Here is a 19,457-nt window from a genome sequence, read left to right on the forward strand (position 1 = left end):
ACTGTGTGTGTGCATTAATTAGTGGAATTAATACTTTTTTACGCAAACTTTCATGTTAAGTCTTAGTAATATCTATTTGTATACTTATGACATATTTAGAAAAAATTACATTAGAATTAAAACGAAGCTTTTCTCTATTTAGATTCATTAAGCGACTAGGCACAATGTTATGATTGCAAAGCTTCTATAATCAAGTTCTGAGAAAAAACCTTCTTCCTTGGACCTACAGGAACCTTCACTTAAAAGGAGAACCATATCAATTCATCGGTTACCCTTAACATAAATATTATTAACCTTCCCTGGACAATGGCATACGAGAAGACTACTTAAAAGAAGAACCTTATCGGTCACTATCCCACAAAATAAGGACCTACAGGAAGATTCACTGAAAAGGAAATTCATATCGTTTCGGCAGTTAGCGAGAATATCCACTACACAAATATACAGACAGACAGATATCCTTTTACTATTATATAAGATCTGATGTAAAATTTCATTCGCGATTTTTGAGTTTGTGAGTTAAGCCTGGAGAAATATTTATCAGAACTTATCCGGATTTATCTCTGGATGGACCGACAGACAAGGGATGACTAATGAGGAGATATGAACTTAAAGTAGTGGGATGTAGGTGTGTTTTTTAAATTAAGATTTAAAAACTATTTAACAGTTGTATCTGTGTTTTCACAGTGTGCTCCTTGTAAGTTCTGAGAATACATTTAGATTTGACACATATTTATTTAAACTTAAAAAAAAAATTTCAAGACGAAATGTGATTGTTACTACTTGTATTTGTTGTAGTTTATTCAAAAAAGAAGACAATGCCATATTTTCAGTAATAAAAATTTGAGCTGGAAAAAAAGACAGAATTTGTATTTGAATCTCAATTTTTAATTAAATGACCCTTGTCCCTGAAATGGACCAACAGAGTTTGCAAAAATCCAATGATCACTTTAAATTAGACATAAAACTTTCTTCATCTTTATCGTTTTCTCTCTCTATCTCCGTTTTTCTCTTTCGTTCTCCCTATTTTTTCTCTCTGTCTCTATCTCTTAAACAGTATAAAAAGATTAGGAAATTTTCTCTTTTTGTTGGTGGAAAATCCTAACCTCACACCCTAAGAAACAAGTACAATAAAGTTCACAAGTAGCAAGCAGAATAGAGATAACGACATTTTAAATTAGTAAGACCAGTTTAACGTTAGCGCTAAATTACTGAAAAACACACAGACCTTATTTTTGTAATAATTAAAATTATAGTACTTCTCAAAAATAGAGGGTAGGAGGCAATAAGGTAACATTGGTCCCCCACTTGCAAAATAGAGATTGTGTCAAAGATTAAAGTCTCTATATGATTAGGGAATAAAAGTTATTGTAGATGCAATCTTCTTCTATTTTTACAAAGAATTGCATCAAACTCCTCTCAAACATTTACTGGCATTTAAAATAACAAAAGAATATTGTAAAGTTAATTTTTTTTGGAAATAATGACAGCTGGGTCATTGTAAAACATCCTACTGCTTTGGCAGATAGTCATCCAAGTATTGCATAGAACAACTGAAAATCATTAATTACTTCGAAGCAGCTGATGTTGTCTCATAAAGTGAACAAATGACTATTGCTGTCATATTTCCTTTTATTTCAGCCAAGCGCTGTAAAACTTTTTTTTAAAGACACTATAAGCTGTTTCCAAAATTTCATATAGATATTCACATGTACATCCCAAATCTTGACAGAAAGACACTAAACTATTGCATAGAACTACTGAAATGTATAAAGAAATATGATGAAAAATGTCAAAGATAAGTAAAATTTCATTTAAAAGACAAACTCATGTACATCCTACTATTTTCATTTTTCTCATATTTAGTCCCTGGATTTTTTTTTCATACAACATACAAAGAAAAAACTTTGAAATGACAAAATCGTCCTTGTTTGTAAACAATTTACCTCGAAAGTTTAATCTAAATTCCAATCAAAATTAGGAAAAAATCAAGTTGCATTGATTATAATCTTGCTCAGCTATTACAAATATGCAAAAAAAAAATATGCTCTAAATTTGAATAATGTTTTTTTTCAGTATGGCTTCGAACTCGATAATATCGATATGGCTAAGCGTCTTGACCTAAATTATCATCTTTTTCAGGTATTTTTGTCGCATTTAGTTCAACTTATTACTTTTTTACTTTATTTTCGATGCTACGCGGCATAAATTTATGAGCCAATACTATTTTAGTAGAGTTTAGTACAAATTTGCTTGAGTATATATTTTTTTACATCACATAAAGTTTATATTTTATGTAAAATTTGTGTTGCACTTATTTTGTGCTTGGGATTCTTAGAATAATCCTCCATATAGTCTTTTCATTGGGCAATTTTATTCTATTTTATCAGTTAGAAGTATTAGAATGATAGTCTGTTTGTAAAAAACACATGAACTTATCCATTTTATGGATTTTACACCAGATTATCTTGTGCTTTAATAAAGGGAATCTCGAAGTGGGCTAAAATAGCTCCCTTGAACATCCCCCCTTCACCCCATCCCCTCCCCTCCGACTGGTAATACGAATAAATGAAAGGGGAAATAGCAACCTAAATTGACGACATATTTGCCCCCTGTCATAATATCCATGTATATTATACATCCAATTTAAAAAAATATTGCAAACCTTGGGATCGTCTTCGCAATAATCTGGACTTGGCTGGATGTAAACCAAGGATCTCTTACTCACAGGCAGCGAAGCTGAAATAAAGAAAATTATTATAAACAAGGATGACAACATCCATTCAAGCGAAGCTCTAAATTTTGAAATCAGATGGTAAAACAACCGAACATTAAACCTTATACAGTGTGAGAATTTTAAAAGTAGAAAAAATTGTTGCATTGTTAAATACTATAAGATACTGTTTAAGAAAATACTTACATTTTAGGACTTGATTATAGCGAAGCTTCACTTACCTTGTACCTTGTTGTTCTAACAATCATTCTTCCAAAAATCAGATAGATAAGATAATTATATCATAAAAAAAAATGTCAAAAAACTTAAAACTCAGCATGTTTTAAATGTATAGAGTTGCTGTGATTTCAAAATTGTACTTAATTGTTATATCTTTTAAAATCATTTATACCTGGTGTACCAGTGACTGTTCTTCTATATCTGTCTCTGTCAGGATTACTATCCAGTGCTCTGGATACCTAGATATAAATATAATAATATCCACTTCTGTATCTGTCTCTGTCAGGATTACTATCCAGTGCTCTGGATACCTAGATATAAAAATAATGATATCCCATGCTCTGGATACCTAGATATAAATATAGTAATATCCAGTGCTCTGGATACCTAGATATAAATATAATAATATCCAGAGCTCTGGATACCTAGATAAAAATATAATAATATCCAGTGCTCTGGATACCTAGATATAAATATAATAATATCCAGAGCTCTGGATACCTAGATATAAATATAATAATATCCACTTCTGTATCTGTCTCTGTCAGGATTACTATCCAGTGCTCTGGATACCTAGATATAAATATAGTAATATCCAGTGCTCTGGATACCTAGATATAAATATGATAATATCCAGTGTTCTGGATACCTAGATATAAATATAATAATATCCAGTGCTCTGGATACCTAGATAAAATATAATATTATCCAGTGCTCTGGATACCTAGATATAAATATAATAATATCCAGTGCTCTGGATACCTAGATATAAATATAATAATATCCAGAGCTCTGGATACCTAGATAAAAATATAATAATATCCAGTGCTCTTGATACCTAGATATAAATATAATAATATCCAGAGCTCTGGATACCTAGATAAAAATATAATAATATCCAGTGCTCTGGATACCTAGATATAAATATAATAATATCCAGTGCTCTGGATACTTAGATATAAATATAATAATATCCAGTGCTCTGGATACCTAGATATAAATATAATAATATCCACTTCTGTATCTGTCTCTGTCAGGATTACTATCCAGTGCTCTGGATACCTAGATATAAATATAATAATATCCAGTGCTCTGGATACCTAGATATAAATATAATAATATCCAGTGCTCTGGATACCTAGATATAAATATAATAATATCCAGTGCTCTGGATACCTAGATAAAAATATAATAATATCCAGTGCTCTGGATACCTAGATATAAATATAATAATATCCAGTGCTCTGGATACTTAGATATAAATATAATAATATCCAGTGCTCTGGATACCTAGATATAAATATAATAATATCCAGTGCTCTGTATACCTAGATATAAATATAATAATATCCAGTGCTCTGGATACTTAAATATAAATATAATAATATCCAGTGCTCTGGATACCTAGATATAAATATAATAATATCCAGTGCTCTGGATACCTAGATATAAATATAATAATATCCAGTGCTCTGGATACTTAGATATAAATATAATAATATCCAGTGCTCTGGATACCTAGATATAAATATAATAATATCCACTTCTGTATCTGTCTCTGTCAGGATTACTATCCAGTGCTCTGGATACCTGGATATAAATATAATAATATCCAGTGCTCTGGATACCTAGATATAAATATAATAATATCCAGTGCTCTGGATACTTAGATATAAATATAATAATATCCAGTGCTCTGGATACCTAGATATAAATATAATAATATCCACTTCTGTATCTGTCTCTGTCAGGATTACTATCCAGTGCTCTGGATACCTAGATATAAATATAATAATATCCAGTGCTCTGGATACCTAGATATAAATATAATAATATCCAGTGCTCTGGATACCTAGATATAAATATAATAATATCCAGAGCTCTGGATACCTAGATAAAAATATAATAATATCCAGTGCTCTGGATACCTAGATATAAATATAATAATATCCAGTGTCTCTATACTTCTGTATCTGTCTCTGTCAGGATTACTATCCAGTGCTCTGGATACCTAGATATAAATATAATAATGGATTGAACATTTAGATCCTTCAAAGAAGCAGAATGTCTTATCTGCAAGTGTAAGTTTGTGATCGTCAGTGTGTACCAACAGATCTTGTCAAGAGCTTGACCAATTGAATCTTAAGTCTTGTGTAACTTTCATCTACTAAAGTGAAGGATGATCAACCATAAAAATCACCCCCCCCCCCCACCTCCCCCCTCCTGAAAAAATATTCAATTTAAAACAATTTAGAGGCTATGGGCGAAGCAATAATTCAAAAAAGAGCAAGAAATGAATATAGTGTTGACACACTTGTAAATTAATTGAAAATTATTCAATTGTAATCATTTTAATTAATTGCAGAGAGAAAACTGTCATCTACACACGAACTGTTTCTTATTACAAGGATCTTTAGGTAATAGATTTATTATCTTCATAGCTACATACTATGGAGGTGGAAATATCAATGTATTTAGTCAATTTTAAATGCTAATTGGAAACTTAATCAAACTTCCAAAAATTAATGGCCCTTCCAAAAATTGTGTATAAAAATATATATTCATTCTAAAGCACAAAATAAAAGAGGGGAAGGTTGGTTTTTCCAACCTTCTTTTGGAAGAAAGCTTCTTAACTTTCAAAATTTCATCAATTAATAAAAAATCTCGGAAAAGTTTAAGATCAATTAATGAAGCAGAGTGGTTTGACTCGTTGGGTTTAACACTCTAGTTATACTCTTACTTACTTGTTTGGCACTTTTTTTGATTAAAAGACTTTCCTTAAAATTACATCTAAATAATAATTTGCTATAACAAGAGTAAAGCAGAGATCTATAGGGATAAGACAATGGGAGATAAATTGATATACATCCCCAATGTTGATACGCATAATTACCCCTTCTGTAGATTACAATTAGTGTTTGAAACTTTTGGACACTCAATTTAATAAACCAACCAATAAAAAATCATTGAAAATCCCCAATGTTGCTAAACCAACGAATAAGAGAACGTTATAATTAAACATAGGGAACAGTACATTGTCTCCTCTCTTTCTTGAGAGTAAAGGGTATTTATTTCTATGTTTATATAAAATTCTAAAATATTTTTAACTATTCATTTTAAAGAAATTATTCAATAAAAGTACTTATTTGTGAAGGATTTCAAAGTCGTCTAATTTAAGTAGCGTAGATACCCTTAAATGCTAAAAAAATAATGTTTAAATAGTTTCGATATACGACTCTTACCCTTATTTAACTCCATTTACCCATGGATATAAAAGGATAAGATAATCATCGATAAATTGATGTACATCTCAAATGATGATACACAAAATTAGCTCTTCTTTAAATTACAATTAGTGGTTGAACCGTTCGGTTTATAAACTCCATGAACCAACCAATCAAAATTCATTTAAGCCCCCAAAGTTAAACCAACGAATAAGAAAACGTTATTATAAAACTTTAGGGACCAATAAATAGCCCAATGTCCCTTCCCTCCCAGCTATTTACCACAGAATTTTAACCCCATGTAAAATTCAAATAAGGATAAGAAAGAATGCCAGGGTGAAAGGGGTGTGCTAGTGGAAGAAAATCTATTTTTTTTATTTTTCCTACTTTAAAGATAAATTATACATAACATAATCTTTGATTTGGGGGAAGGAATGATTTAGTTTCTGTTGACCCATCCATTTATCCCTGGGTGGGAGGGGGAAAATTTCTAATTGATTGAAATCGGAAGATGGAATTAATTAACACACGACTTTGAATGGGAAATTTTACAGAAAATTTGGAAAGCAAATTAGATATAAGATTACATACATCTAGACTTCACAAATAAGGGAAGAAATAAAATGATTATATTTTATTTCTTGGACTGACTTTGCCCTCCAAAAAATAACCATTACTTGACCAATAAAAATCTTCCTATACCTGACACTTCAACCAATGAATAAAACTCTAGCCTATCCTTCGCTTTGAATTATATTTCATCAGGGCTAGGCATCCTCAAATTTAAACCCGTTTAGATTCGGGAAAAATTCTTTTAAGAATAAGGATTGCAATATTTGGGTTATGTTTAGACTTCAAGCTAATTTTAAACATTGTGAAAGGTTTATTTTCATGAGGTTTACAGGCTGCTGAATTGCGGGGGCCGAGCCCTGTATTTTATCTGATTCCAATATCGACTATATTCTTAAATTGATCTAGTTGACTTGTCCATTTATACCTGGATACTTTGCATATTATGTTTGAATTTCAATTAAAGGAATTCAAATCATAAATCGCTTCCTGGTAATTTTAGAAACTTAACTTTTGGCCATTAAAATGTTTTAAGTGAGGCTTAAAGTAAAACCTAAAAATCTGTTTAGAATAAATGAAATATCTGATATAATTTTCTAGTTTATTGGACTACTTCCTACTTTTCTTAATATGGTTTTCGGCTATTTATATGATTGGAAATATGCTATGGGAAAACCACATTTTTAAAAGACAATCGCTCAATTTTAATTCTAAAATTTTACTTTTTATGATTTTTTTACAACAGGTTTTTTTTTGCTAAAACAAAATTTCTTGTGCAAAGGCCCTAGAAGCAAAGTGCGAAGCTTACAAATAATAAGTCAATAAAGCATAACATCCTAATGAAATTAACTTGAGTGGTTTTGAATTTGTGGTTAAAGGGTTATGACTCTTGTATTCTCACATGCGAAAATAAATATCAACAAGGATGACAACATCCATAAAAGCAAAGCACTGAAACGGTAGGACAAACCGACATTAACACTTGTATAGTGTTAGAACTTAATTATCATAATATGAATTTATAAGAGTCAAAGCAAAATTGTAAGTAAATTTGTTGAAAACTTGCCTTATACAGGATAATTCTTATGGATGGACATACTTACATTTTTAGGACTTGATTATAGAGTTGCTTCGCTTATTAAATTATACTTTGTTGTCCAAGGAATAAATATACCAAAAATCAGATCAATCCGATGATTAGATCACATAAAAATTTGTTAACAACATGTTTAAATTGGACGGTCGGACATTTTGGTAATGATTATAGAGTTGCTACGCTTTCTAAATCGTACCTAACTACTAAAGAAATCACCATGCAAAATTTGAAATCGATAGGACAATTCTAACATGCCTAAATTAACGGGAAAAGCTATCCGTTACGGACGGAGGTGTATAAAATAAAATGCACTTGTTATAAACAATGCATTCCAGTAATGTCTATTTATGACGTCCATCTTAGTTTTTAGCGTCTTTCGTTTGACGAGATTTGAACCCACCGCATGCAACAGTCGAGGTTATAGGTTTTATAGATTTACCTATGTGATATTTACTGAATTTTAGAAATGATATTAGCGTATGGAAAAAAAGAAAAATTCTCCTAAACGAGTAAAAACGTAATCCTCAGAAAATTTGTTCCTTACCTGAACAGCAGATCTGTCATATTTCTTTTTCAAGAAGTTTCCAATTTCAGCAAACTGTGGCAGGCTTCTCCAGCAGGTCTTGAACTGGCAGCTACCTGACACTCCGTGGCACCGACATTTCAGCAGCATCAGCTTGGCTATAGCCTAAAACATTTAAAGTATTTTTTTGCGTTTAAAAATTAAAGATTTTTGAAACTTCTTGACATAAGCTTTTCTTTTAGTAAGGCAATTTATAAACTTTAAATTACACCAGGACAAACAAATCAATAAATATCGCAGTTATAACAAGAGTAATATTTTATGTCTTTAACATAAGATCTCACCAACCTCTGGATTGAAAACTGTCCATGGGGGTGAATCCGCTAGTTTATAAAACTTATAAAAAATTTCAAAAATTCGCTATAAACCAAATTTACAACAATAAAATATTACAACACATTTCCAAGATTTCTATAAAAGGTAATAACTTCACACCTTTTACATTAAGCCCCAACTGAAATGCTAAATTTACCTATTTTTATCACTTCTTGCCTTCCCTTAAAATCCTTCTCCCTACCTCACATTTAACACCTCTCTGTTTTTAGGAGCGTGGCTACTCTACAAGTCATCCGTTTCTGTTACTCTTTATGTATTAGTATGATTGTTTTTTTTTTCACCTATATTTTCTATTTTCACATAGATATCTATACAACTTTTCCTTTAAAACCTGCTTTTCTCTTTTTAAAAGCGAAGCTTTTCTATAATTAGGGTCGGTCCGTCCGTAACGGATAGCTTTTTTTGATAAATTTAGGCATGTTAAAATTGTCCTACCGATTTCAAATTTTGCATGGTGATTCCTTTAATAGTTAGGTACGATTTAGAAAGCGTAGCAACTCTATAATCATCACCAAATGTCCGTACGTCCATTATTGATTTTTTTCTTTTTTAACAACAAATTTATATGTGATCAAATCATCCGATTGATCTAATTTTTGGTATATTGATTCCTGGGACAACAAAGTATAATATAATAAGCAAAGCAACTCTATGATCAAGTCCTAAAAATGTAAGTATGTCCATAAACATTATCCTGAATCAAGCAGTTTTTAACAAATTTACTTACAATTTTGCTTTGACTCTTATACATTTATATTATGATTATTCAGTTCTGTCCTACCGTTTCAGTGCTTCGCTTTTATGGATGTTGTCATCCTTGTTATATTTATTATTAAGTTTAATAATATTTTACTTAATTTCCCCACCTTTAACAGTGTCTTTTCTGCGCTATAGGACAAATGGCAAATAAATATTCTCTAAATTCTATTTAGTGTTTTAATTGTTCCAAACATTGTGCCTCTATTCTTTTACTTTACTATTGTGCCTATCTTGGGTTTTTTTTGGGCATAAACGTCCTTGTTTTGTTAATAAAAAGGGCGCTAGGTAAATTACAACGTTTCACGTCCCACGCGTGATATTTTTTTTTATTTTGCGAATATATTTTGATAAATTAACTCCATATTTCACATCAGCGGTGTTTAACACAAATCAAGACAAAAATAAGTACCTACTACAAACACAGAGGAAGTAAGAAAAGGGGCAGTACCCCTCAATAATATTTTTAATTATTTTAAATTTACCCTTTCCCCCAGTATAAGAAATAAAACCTCTGATACCTATTATTAAAATATTGATGCTTTGTACAATGTACATTAATGAATAAAAGTTTGACGTTTTTAAAACCAAAATGTTGGTTATTATTACCCTTCACCCCCCCCCCCCCAAACAACAAAAAAGTAGTCATGATTTATCAAGTAAATTATATTCTAGATGTTTATTATGGATAGACAAAGTAAATTATAGAGTAGCTTTGCTACTAATAAGTTTCCTTAGAAATGTGAATAGAAAGTTGACAATTAAGAAAAAATATTCTAAATATGGAATACAAAATGTATGTTCAAAATTTTACATGGTATTTTTATGTATACGTGTTAGTTTTATTTTTGGCAGATTTAGATAAATTATGACAGAACAGATTTTCTTGTCTTTGTGGATAAAACAAAGAATACATGGATAGAATTATTTCTTAAATTTAGTTCGTATTTATCTATATAAAGCTCTGCTCATTATTTAAAGCATATGTTAGAATCTTCCTATTGATTTCCAATGTTGCATGGGGGTAAACTATTTATTAAAACCAGGTTGGAATGGTAAACAAAACTCCTTCATGAACTCGATTGCAGGGAGGAGGCAAACACCTCTTTTCCCCCACCCCTGGGACGTCCTTGTATTACATATATAGTACCTAACTTATGTGTGATTATATCTAACAATGCTTAAACAATGATTTTTAATTGTTTTGGATCGATGGGCATAACTTAATAATCAATCATTTTATTGACCAATGTCACGCGGTTGACAAAACAGCACAGGGTAACATAAAACCTTACCAGAGCAAATATAACAACAATTTATGGACCCAAGCTATTATATGATACAAGCGGCGATGGTCCCAGCTAGGAGCTCTGTATTCGAAGGATTAAAGTAGAAAAATAAGAAAACGTAACTTAGATAAAATCAAATAGCATAAAACCACCCAGTGACTTGTATGAAGCTTTTATAAAATGGAGAACTCAATCGGTTCAGTACTTATCGAAATCTTAAGCAATAGACAAAAAACCTTACTACTTTATAAACTTCCGATGCGGAAAGAATCTTACCCTGCGTCCCGCCTCGTTGTTGTGAAGATTCATGAGACTCCTCATGTCACCCTTCTTCCTTACCATCTTCCTGTCCGGGGCGTCCAGGAACTTTCGGGAGAACCTCAGCCCATACTTTAGGTTGTCACTAAATAGAATAGAAATTTAGAAAATAAATACAAATTCCTTAGAATGACAAACAAGCTTTTGAGAATAATGTAAGTATTTATAAATTATAATGCCCATTTTGGGCTAGGTTATGTGTGACGATCTGAGGATTCGAGGGGGAATGAGGGGGGGGGGGCAGGTAACGAGCTCCTAACCTCCTGAAAATGTTTGGCCTTTTGAGGGCTCACATCCCCCTAAGAAATATCGGCGTTCTCCTCTTTTTGAAAATTTGAGTACACCCCCTTCCCCCCCCCCCCCCCGACAACGAACAGGGTCAGATTGGGAGGGAGGGGGGGATTTGATTGGCCAAACTTTAAATATTGGATTATATTATTTGTCGGGTTTAAAGCAACTAGTTAAACTTCCCTTATTCCTGACAAAAAATTCTTCTAATGGCGAAATGGAAAATACTAAAGTAGGGAGTGCAAAATCAAATCTATTCTCTTAACTTTTAAAAAAAGATTATGATTATGACTGAGATAATTAGCTACAAAATTTGTAATTTAGTTGCAGTTCACTTGCTCAGCTGTTCAACGCTGAGAAACCATTCTTAAGCTAACCGCAGCCGCACTGCCTTTTTTTCAATAAAAAAGGCAAAGCCAAACTAAACTGGACAGTTGCTGTGCTCTGACTTCAATTTTCATTGAATATTAATTTTTCCGCTGTGTTAGAGCCGGTTTTGTGCAATATTTAAATAATAACATATATCTATCTTATTACAGAAAATTTTCCAAGAATAATAAAGAAAAAACAGAAAATAAATACCAGTTTAGTTCGCTTAGGTCTTTGGCACCTCAGGGCCAACTAAACTGGTATCAATCTTATAATTCATCACTTTACTATTCACGGAATGCAGTCCATAATACTATGCGATAAATAACTATTCCTGCTAAAATTTAAATTTTCCTAAATGTTTAAGTGAATAGACTTTGTTTCAAACTCCTGCACTGGAATTAATCAGGGAGACAGGGGACATTAGGTGTTTTTATTACACTAGTCCCCAAAGTTTATGATAACGTTTTTTTATTCGTTAGCTTAACAACTTTGGGGACTTTTAGTGATTTTTTTGGGGTGCTGCCACTTTTACCACTAGCAAAAGTACAGCCACTGTGTTTTTGACAAAAATTGGGTGTGCTTTTGTCAATTTCGTTTTTAGCTGTATTTTTGGCAATATTTTTTTATCCACTGTCAAAATTACACCTTTCTGCTGCCATAAACACAGTTTTACTGTCAAGTTCACACCCATGAAATTCAAGTATGCTGTCAAATTCACAGTTTTGATGACAAAAATACACCTACTTTTAAATCAATATTAATTATAAATATTTTGACCAAGTTGTTAAACCTTATAACTATTAATAATAGTTAAATCAATCTACACAACAATAATTCTAAACTTTTCAAAAGAAGGTAACAGACAAATATTGGATATTATAGTGGATCTAGTGGTGATATAAGTACAGGTGTAGACGTTGGAATTGAATGTCCAGGTTCAGGTACAGTTTCAGGTACAGTTTCAGGTACGGTCACAGGTACAGGCACTGGTTTACAGATTGTAATATGCCGTGGTAAATAGAAATTGGAATATTCCATATTACAAGAAGGACATGGTTTTCAACAGTTACGAGTGACAAACAATAATTCTTGTAGAATGTCAGAACTGAATATACAAAAAATTAATATATAAGTTTAGACAACATTATACGTAAATTTTTAACAAAACTTCTTAAATACAGAATTCTGTTTAAGGACATACTGACATTTTTAGGACTTGATTTTAGAGATGCTTCGCTCAAAATATTGTAACTTTTTAGTAGCGAAGCTACTCTATAATTCACTTTGTCCGTCCGTCAGTCCGTCAGTCCGTAACGCTATGGGGGAAATGGGATTTACTCAGCTCCTATAATAGATAGAATGCTGAAATTTTTTGACAACATTTCCATCATTAAGGAGCCTAATTGACTATAAAACATCATTAGCGGTCGGACTGCTTTTTAGCAGGTTTTAGGCTATTTTTATATTTTTCACATTTTTCTTCATATCTTCAGTGTTTATGATCCGATTTTCAAAAACTTTTCAGTTACAGATATCAAAATTAAATTTCCTGTCGTTTAAAGAAAATAACCATGAAAGCCAGACTGCCTTTTTAGCAGGTTTTAGGCTATTTTTATATTTTTCACATTTTTCTCCATATCTTCAGTGTATATGGTCCGATTTTCAAAAATTTTTTAATTATAGATATCTAAATTAAATTTCCTGTCTTTTAAAGAAAACAACCATGACAGCCAGAATGCCTTTTTAGCAGGTTTTAGGCTATTTTTCACATTTTTCTCCATATCTACAGTAATTACAGTCCGATTTTCAAAAATTTTTTAGTTATAGATATCAAAATTAAATTTCCCGTCATTTAATGAAAACAATCATGACGGTCAGACTGCCTTTTTAGCAGGTTTTAGGCTATTTTTATATTTTTAACATTTTCTCCATATCTTCAGTGTATATGGTCCGATTTTCCAAATTTTTAAAGTTAAGGATATAAAAATTAAATTTTCTGTCGTTTTAAGATTTCAACCATGGCGACCAGACTGCCTTTTATCAGGTTTTTGGCTATTTTTATATGTTTTCAAACTTTTTGAGGATATCAGTATCAAAATAATTTTTCCCATTGTTATGAGCATCTTGAATGTAATTTACTTAGACCATCGTCATCATACAAAATAAAACAAGGTTTCACGTTTATTTTATCCAATAAATCTATTCTTGATTTTAATTAATACCCTTTAAATCTACTTGTACGTATTCCCATCTAAGATTTTTTGTGCTTCGCTACTTATGGATGTTGTCATCCTTGTTGTAATATTAATCAGTAATCCAAAAATCAGATCTGATATGAGGAGGGGAGAAATAGGGGGTAAATCAAGGGGTATGTATAATGCTACAACATTAAAGTGGGTTTATACACATATTTTTCTATATGTAATAGATATATTAAATATTATGGATAAATTTAATAGGTGTATATTTGTCAATATGTAGGTGTATAATTTGGATGTACATCGGTTTATCGGCCATTGTGTTATCCCTTCAGACCCTGGGAATTAACCATGAAAAAATGTGCTAGGAAAAATGACCTAATATGCTCTTGGTGAACAAGGTTGGCAATAAGCATAAGTAGCGGAACAGTTTAATAAAATCGATAAAAAAAATGAGAGTAAATAGGATTTTAAGGCAGGAATTACTAAAGCAATTTTATCAACCAATAATATCACATCTAATTTTAAGTAAGTTATTTTTTTAATTTTAAAAACCATTAACAAACAAGGAAGTTACTGTCAAATTCATATAATTCATCATGATTAACGTAGGCTAGCTATGGAAAAGAGTAGCTGCGCTACAAAAAATGTAAGTGAGTGGAGAACATACATTATAAAAATTATGCAGGCATCTTTTCCAAGAAATAAACCCATATGTAGGATGTGGAATCAATACAGCAAGAATTTTTTAGAGAAATTTTAACTATTTTTTTCGGTTTAGAACATTTTTTAAAAGAAATAATGCAAAGAAATCTTTAATTATTCAAATAGTTTTGTTAATTATGGAATTTAAAAGTTTGCTCAAACATTTTTGCTTGAATTTACCACACTATTATTTTTTTGTTGGCTTCGACCTGTGTGCGCTTTTAGAGAAATATTATAATTTGACAAATGTATCTTCTAAAGTGTATACGTACATATATCCTACTTATATAACGTTTTAAGACTAAGTCACCGTCATCATTACTAAGCCATCTATCAGCTTTAAATTGGCGGCTATGTGGCGGCAGACTGATTTTAGTATGGTAAAATCATTAGAGTAAAACACTAGAGGGAGAATGGGTTAAATAACTGTATTTCTCCTTCCCTCGGACCCTGTGCCCACTTTCAATTGGGTCTTCAACCAATCAACCAATAGCATTTGGAATATTAACACAGCCAAGTTGCTATAGGAGCAGAAATCAATTTGCTAGCAGACGAAAAAGGTCTTTAACAGATGGATCCAGTAGTTGTCTGGTTATACATCTTTACTATAATTTTTATTGTAAAATCGAGAAGAGAAAAATTATTTAATTTTATATTGATTAAAAAAAGAGAAACATTATCCAAACTTGAATAAATAGGCCTAAATTTCTTCATTTGTATAATGTAATTACAATAAAATTATATATAAATTAATGCTGCAGGATAAAATGCACAATAAAATACCTTTCAATCAAACTTTCACTCATTTCCAAGAGTCCCACATTTACTTTGCAAACCTTTTTGTTTCACTTCAATGGACATTTCCAAAGATTCAGCCCATTGTGCACAAGAATTTTGGGGAGTCAGGAAGATGTATATTGAAGAAAATAATTCAAGATTAGAAAAATTCTTACTAGTGTAATGGCATAGAGTATGTCCCCACCCAGTAGACCCCGTGTCGACTTTCGATTGGGCCTTTAAATATCAGCTAATAGCGTCGGAAATATTAACGTAACCAAGTTGCTACAAACTAGTAGTAAGCAGACTTTGGATCCAGGTAGTTGTCTGGGTATACATTTAAACTTAATACATTTATTGGCAGGGCAACAAATATGTAAAAGAATGATAAGAAAAGGAACGCTATTCAAATTTATATGTTTTTTTCGAATAGAATATTTTTGATATCTTCCTTAAAAACGTAACAGACTGAAGACAGGCATTTTATCACTTCATGCATTAGTAAGTAGTAACAAAACTGCCAGCAATAGAATGATCAACTGCAACAATTTAACAAAGCATTTGTTTTTAAGATTTGTAGAAATACAGTTGCACTTAAGTGGATGGCTGGGTGAGATGTGCATTTGTGCACATGATGTGTAATACAGTGTGCATTGTGCACATTTAAAGAACATATTTTAAACCAAATGAAGCTCTTTATAGTGCCTATAAAAATGACGTCATATTAGTAGTACATTATTCTATTATGACAGAATTCAGGACTTTTCGGCCAAAAGTTTTTTAATTCATATCCTTATTAAGGGCGCAAATTTTTTTTTTCATTCCCTAATTACGTCATGTTAGAATAATGGACTATTCTAATATGACGTCATTTTTTTAGGCAATATAAAGAGCTTTAACCAAAATTAATGAAAATTGGAAAAACGTGGAAATATAAAAAATTCAAAAATAATAAATTCCTTTAGATTAATTTATGTGATCTATATAGAGAAGTAGTTTTACATTTTTATAAATTTAAAATACCTAAATCATATTGATTTCAATAAAATTCAAATAATAGTATATTATGGGAGGATCTTTATTATTGATTTAAGAATTTATTTAAGTGCCCTAAAGCAAATTTTTCGGAACTAGTTTAGAAATATTTATGCAGGGTGACTATTAAATGAAAGATTTATAACAAAAATTCTTTGAAGTCTAAGATTGAAAGGCAGAAAAAAAAGTTGACATAGAATAACAAAATAATTTCCTGCATCCAAGCAGTGATCTTGGTGAAATCAATACCGGACAACAAAATACTGAAGTGATTTTTTTTTGGGGGGGGGGGGGGAGGGGGGAGGTTGAAAAGTTATAAAATTGTATTTTTACATATTTTATGCTAAAATAAGTATGATAAATAGGTATGAAAATAAGCAAAATATTTTTTTTTATTTTTGGGAGATTTTTCCAGCCACCATGCATTAGATTTTAACATATTTCGACTAAATATACTTTATAAATGAAATATCTGCACCTACTACCAGATTACTTAAATCTGTGTTCAACAAAGCCTTAACATATTTCTAAATGAGAGGTTGAATTACTTATCAGTGTAAAGATCAGCCAGCCGCCCATTTACCGCCGCCCACGCTAAAAATTCAGCTCTCTTTAGTGCTAAATTTGACACGAACTCGCATATCATTTTACAAGGATGACACATTGCAAATATGACATAAATTAGTTATGTTTTTCACTCAAACTATAGCCAAAATGGCAGCAGCAATGTTAGATATAATATAGTTCCTGCACGGTTTTAGGCTATTTTATTTTTTAAATTAAGTCTGGGTATGATTAACGCGATTTTCTGCCCTTTCATATCCATTTGAATATAGATCCCCTAGATGCTAGGGGCGCAGCAGCAAGTATGGAATATATAAAGTGCCAAAAAAAGTAGTGAAATTGAATTTGTGGTTTTTGGGATCTTAGGTATCAAACATAATGTCAACTCGTTTAGATTGATGTCTTTGGTTACTTGGAAGATGATTTTCGAATCATTATTTCGTGTCATTATATTTTCTTATTCTCCTTGCATACAAATATAAAAACTAGAAAAGTGATCTCACATAGGACTTTTTGAATGAAATCTCTAAGTTTTAAATCATAGCACAGTCCCAAAATATTATTATACAGAGTAGCTATCCTACCACACTATGCAAACCGTGACACAAATAAGGAGATAGATCACTTACTAAGACATGTAAGTTAATTTTGAAAGCGAAGCTTTTGTACATTTTGTGTATGTCCTGACCATCCGTTAATCCATCAAGTGTCGTGCTTCATTTTATGAATTTAAAATATTCTTTTTTTAATATTAAATCAATGTTAGTTTAGCAAACCCTGTTTAATTAGGGTTGATTAAGGAAAATTAGTATCAGCTTGTATTGGTTCCAAAAAGCGTGTAGAATTATTTTTATTTGCAAAGAACCTCTCTAAAGCTCTAATATCTAAAAAAAACTCTTTATACTTCTTTTTGCATATCTAACTAATTTGTTGATATTCTTGTTATGTATTGGGTTTGTTTTATTTTATAGTACGAGAAAAAAGGCTTACCCGCAACCGCCCCACTTCCATCCTTTGCCAGTGTCCTGTCCCTGTGTGTATAGGTCACAGCTGCACTCTGTCAGGTTACCAGAGGAGCAGGCCTTGGTCACCACGTGCACAACCCCGGCACTTGTCACCGCGTACAGGAACGCCGTCTCCTTGGAACCTAGAAAAAATGTTTCTTGAAAAGTACAACCAATTCCGATCACTACAAAGCTCACCAAATTGGAAGCCCAATTATTTCTTCCTTTTACGAGATCTTAAGGTACAAGACAAAAAGACAGCCATACATACTTTTGTAATAGAAGATAATTAGATAAGATTTTTTTAGCTTGTTAAATATCTATTTGAAAAATATTTCAATTTTCAAAATTTGATATAAGAATCTTGATGCATTTCAAAACTTTCAGCTTCATATGGGGATTAAGGAATTCTAGCTTAAGATGGATAAATGATATGATGATATGTGACTTACCAACTGTAAATGGTTATTAATGAACATAATCATTATAAATTATCCACAGACAGAGATATGGCAACGGAAAAAATAATTTTCTTGAAGTTTGTAAATCAACATAAGTAAACTTTATTTTGTATGTTGTCACATTGTTATTAAAACATTATTATGTCAAAAGTTAAAAATAGAATGTCGGTAATATGTCAGCCAATGCCACTTATGTTGGATAGAATATAGGCGACATAAACCATTAAAATTGTATGTCAACAAAATGGCGTCAGCTTTAACAGGGATTTCTTTTTATTATTTTGTATCAACAGGGTTAGGGAAGAAGCCGAGAACAGACTAAAACCAAACCAAGACCTAAATTTGAACATATATAAAATAGCCCAAAACAATCCAGTAAATCTTCCCTAAAATGTAAAACTAAAAGGGGTTAGAATTCTATACTTTTAAACTTGCTTAAAAAAAGAACTTGTTAAGGATGCTGTGAGTATTGGTGCAAAAAAATATGACGTAACAAAAAAAATTAGCCAATGAGAGTCCACTATAAATTTTACCATTGGTCAATAACGGTCTCTCATTGGCTAATTTTTTTTTGTTACGTCATATTTTTTGCACCAATACTCACAGCATCCTTGTTAAGTTATTAAAAGTCATTGTAATAATTAGTTTTTAGATAAGCTCAAATTTTCTTATCTACAAATCAGACTTTCTTAAATAGTAAGAATATCAAGAATATTATGGATGTTTTGAATATAAAAAAAATAGATATACCAACGCAAATTTTTGGATATCTTGTTTTTAAGCTAAGGCATTCCACCTACAGTCCAACTATTCATTCTGCATTTAGGAGTGTATAGTATTTTTAAAGTCTTTAGTTTAACGTAGTCTATTTTCTGAATCGAACTCGACACCTTTCCAACATTCTAATAGCTGTGGAGGTGTATCTAAT

The 19,457-nt window shown here is 31.3% G+C and overlaps 1 protein-coding gene across 1 annotated transcript in view; it reads right to left on the reverse strand.

Annotated features, from left to right (window-relative positions):
• Nucleotides 1-19,457, reverse strand: part of LOC145316082 (protein Wnt-4-like) — a 52,314-nt gene that overhangs the window by 4,071 nt on the left and 28,786 nt on the right. Inside the window, exons 4-8 of the mRNA XM_080156376.1 lie at nucleotides 18,055-18,211; nucleotides 11,084-11,210; nucleotides 8,388-8,531; nucleotides 3,126-3,192; nucleotides 2,666-2,739 (exon numbers count right to left, since the gene is read on the reverse strand). Of these exons, the coding sequence (XP_080012502.1) occupies nucleotides 2,666-2,739; nucleotides 3,126-3,192; nucleotides 8,388-8,531; nucleotides 11,084-11,210; nucleotides 18,055-18,211 (569 nt within the window). The remainder of the gene's footprint in view (nucleotides 1-2,665; nucleotides 2,740-3,125; nucleotides 3,193-8,387; nucleotides 8,532-11,083; nucleotides 11,211-18,054; nucleotides 18,212-19,457) is intronic.

The sequence above is a fragment of the Acartia tonsa genome, chromosome 4 (genome assembly GCF_053477335.1).
Source record: "Acartia tonsa isolate MP-2025a chromosome 4, ASM5347733v1, whole genome shotgun sequence".
Taxonomy (NCBI): domain Eukaryota; kingdom Metazoa; phylum Arthropoda; class Copepoda; order Calanoida; family Acartiidae; genus Acartia; species Acartia tonsa.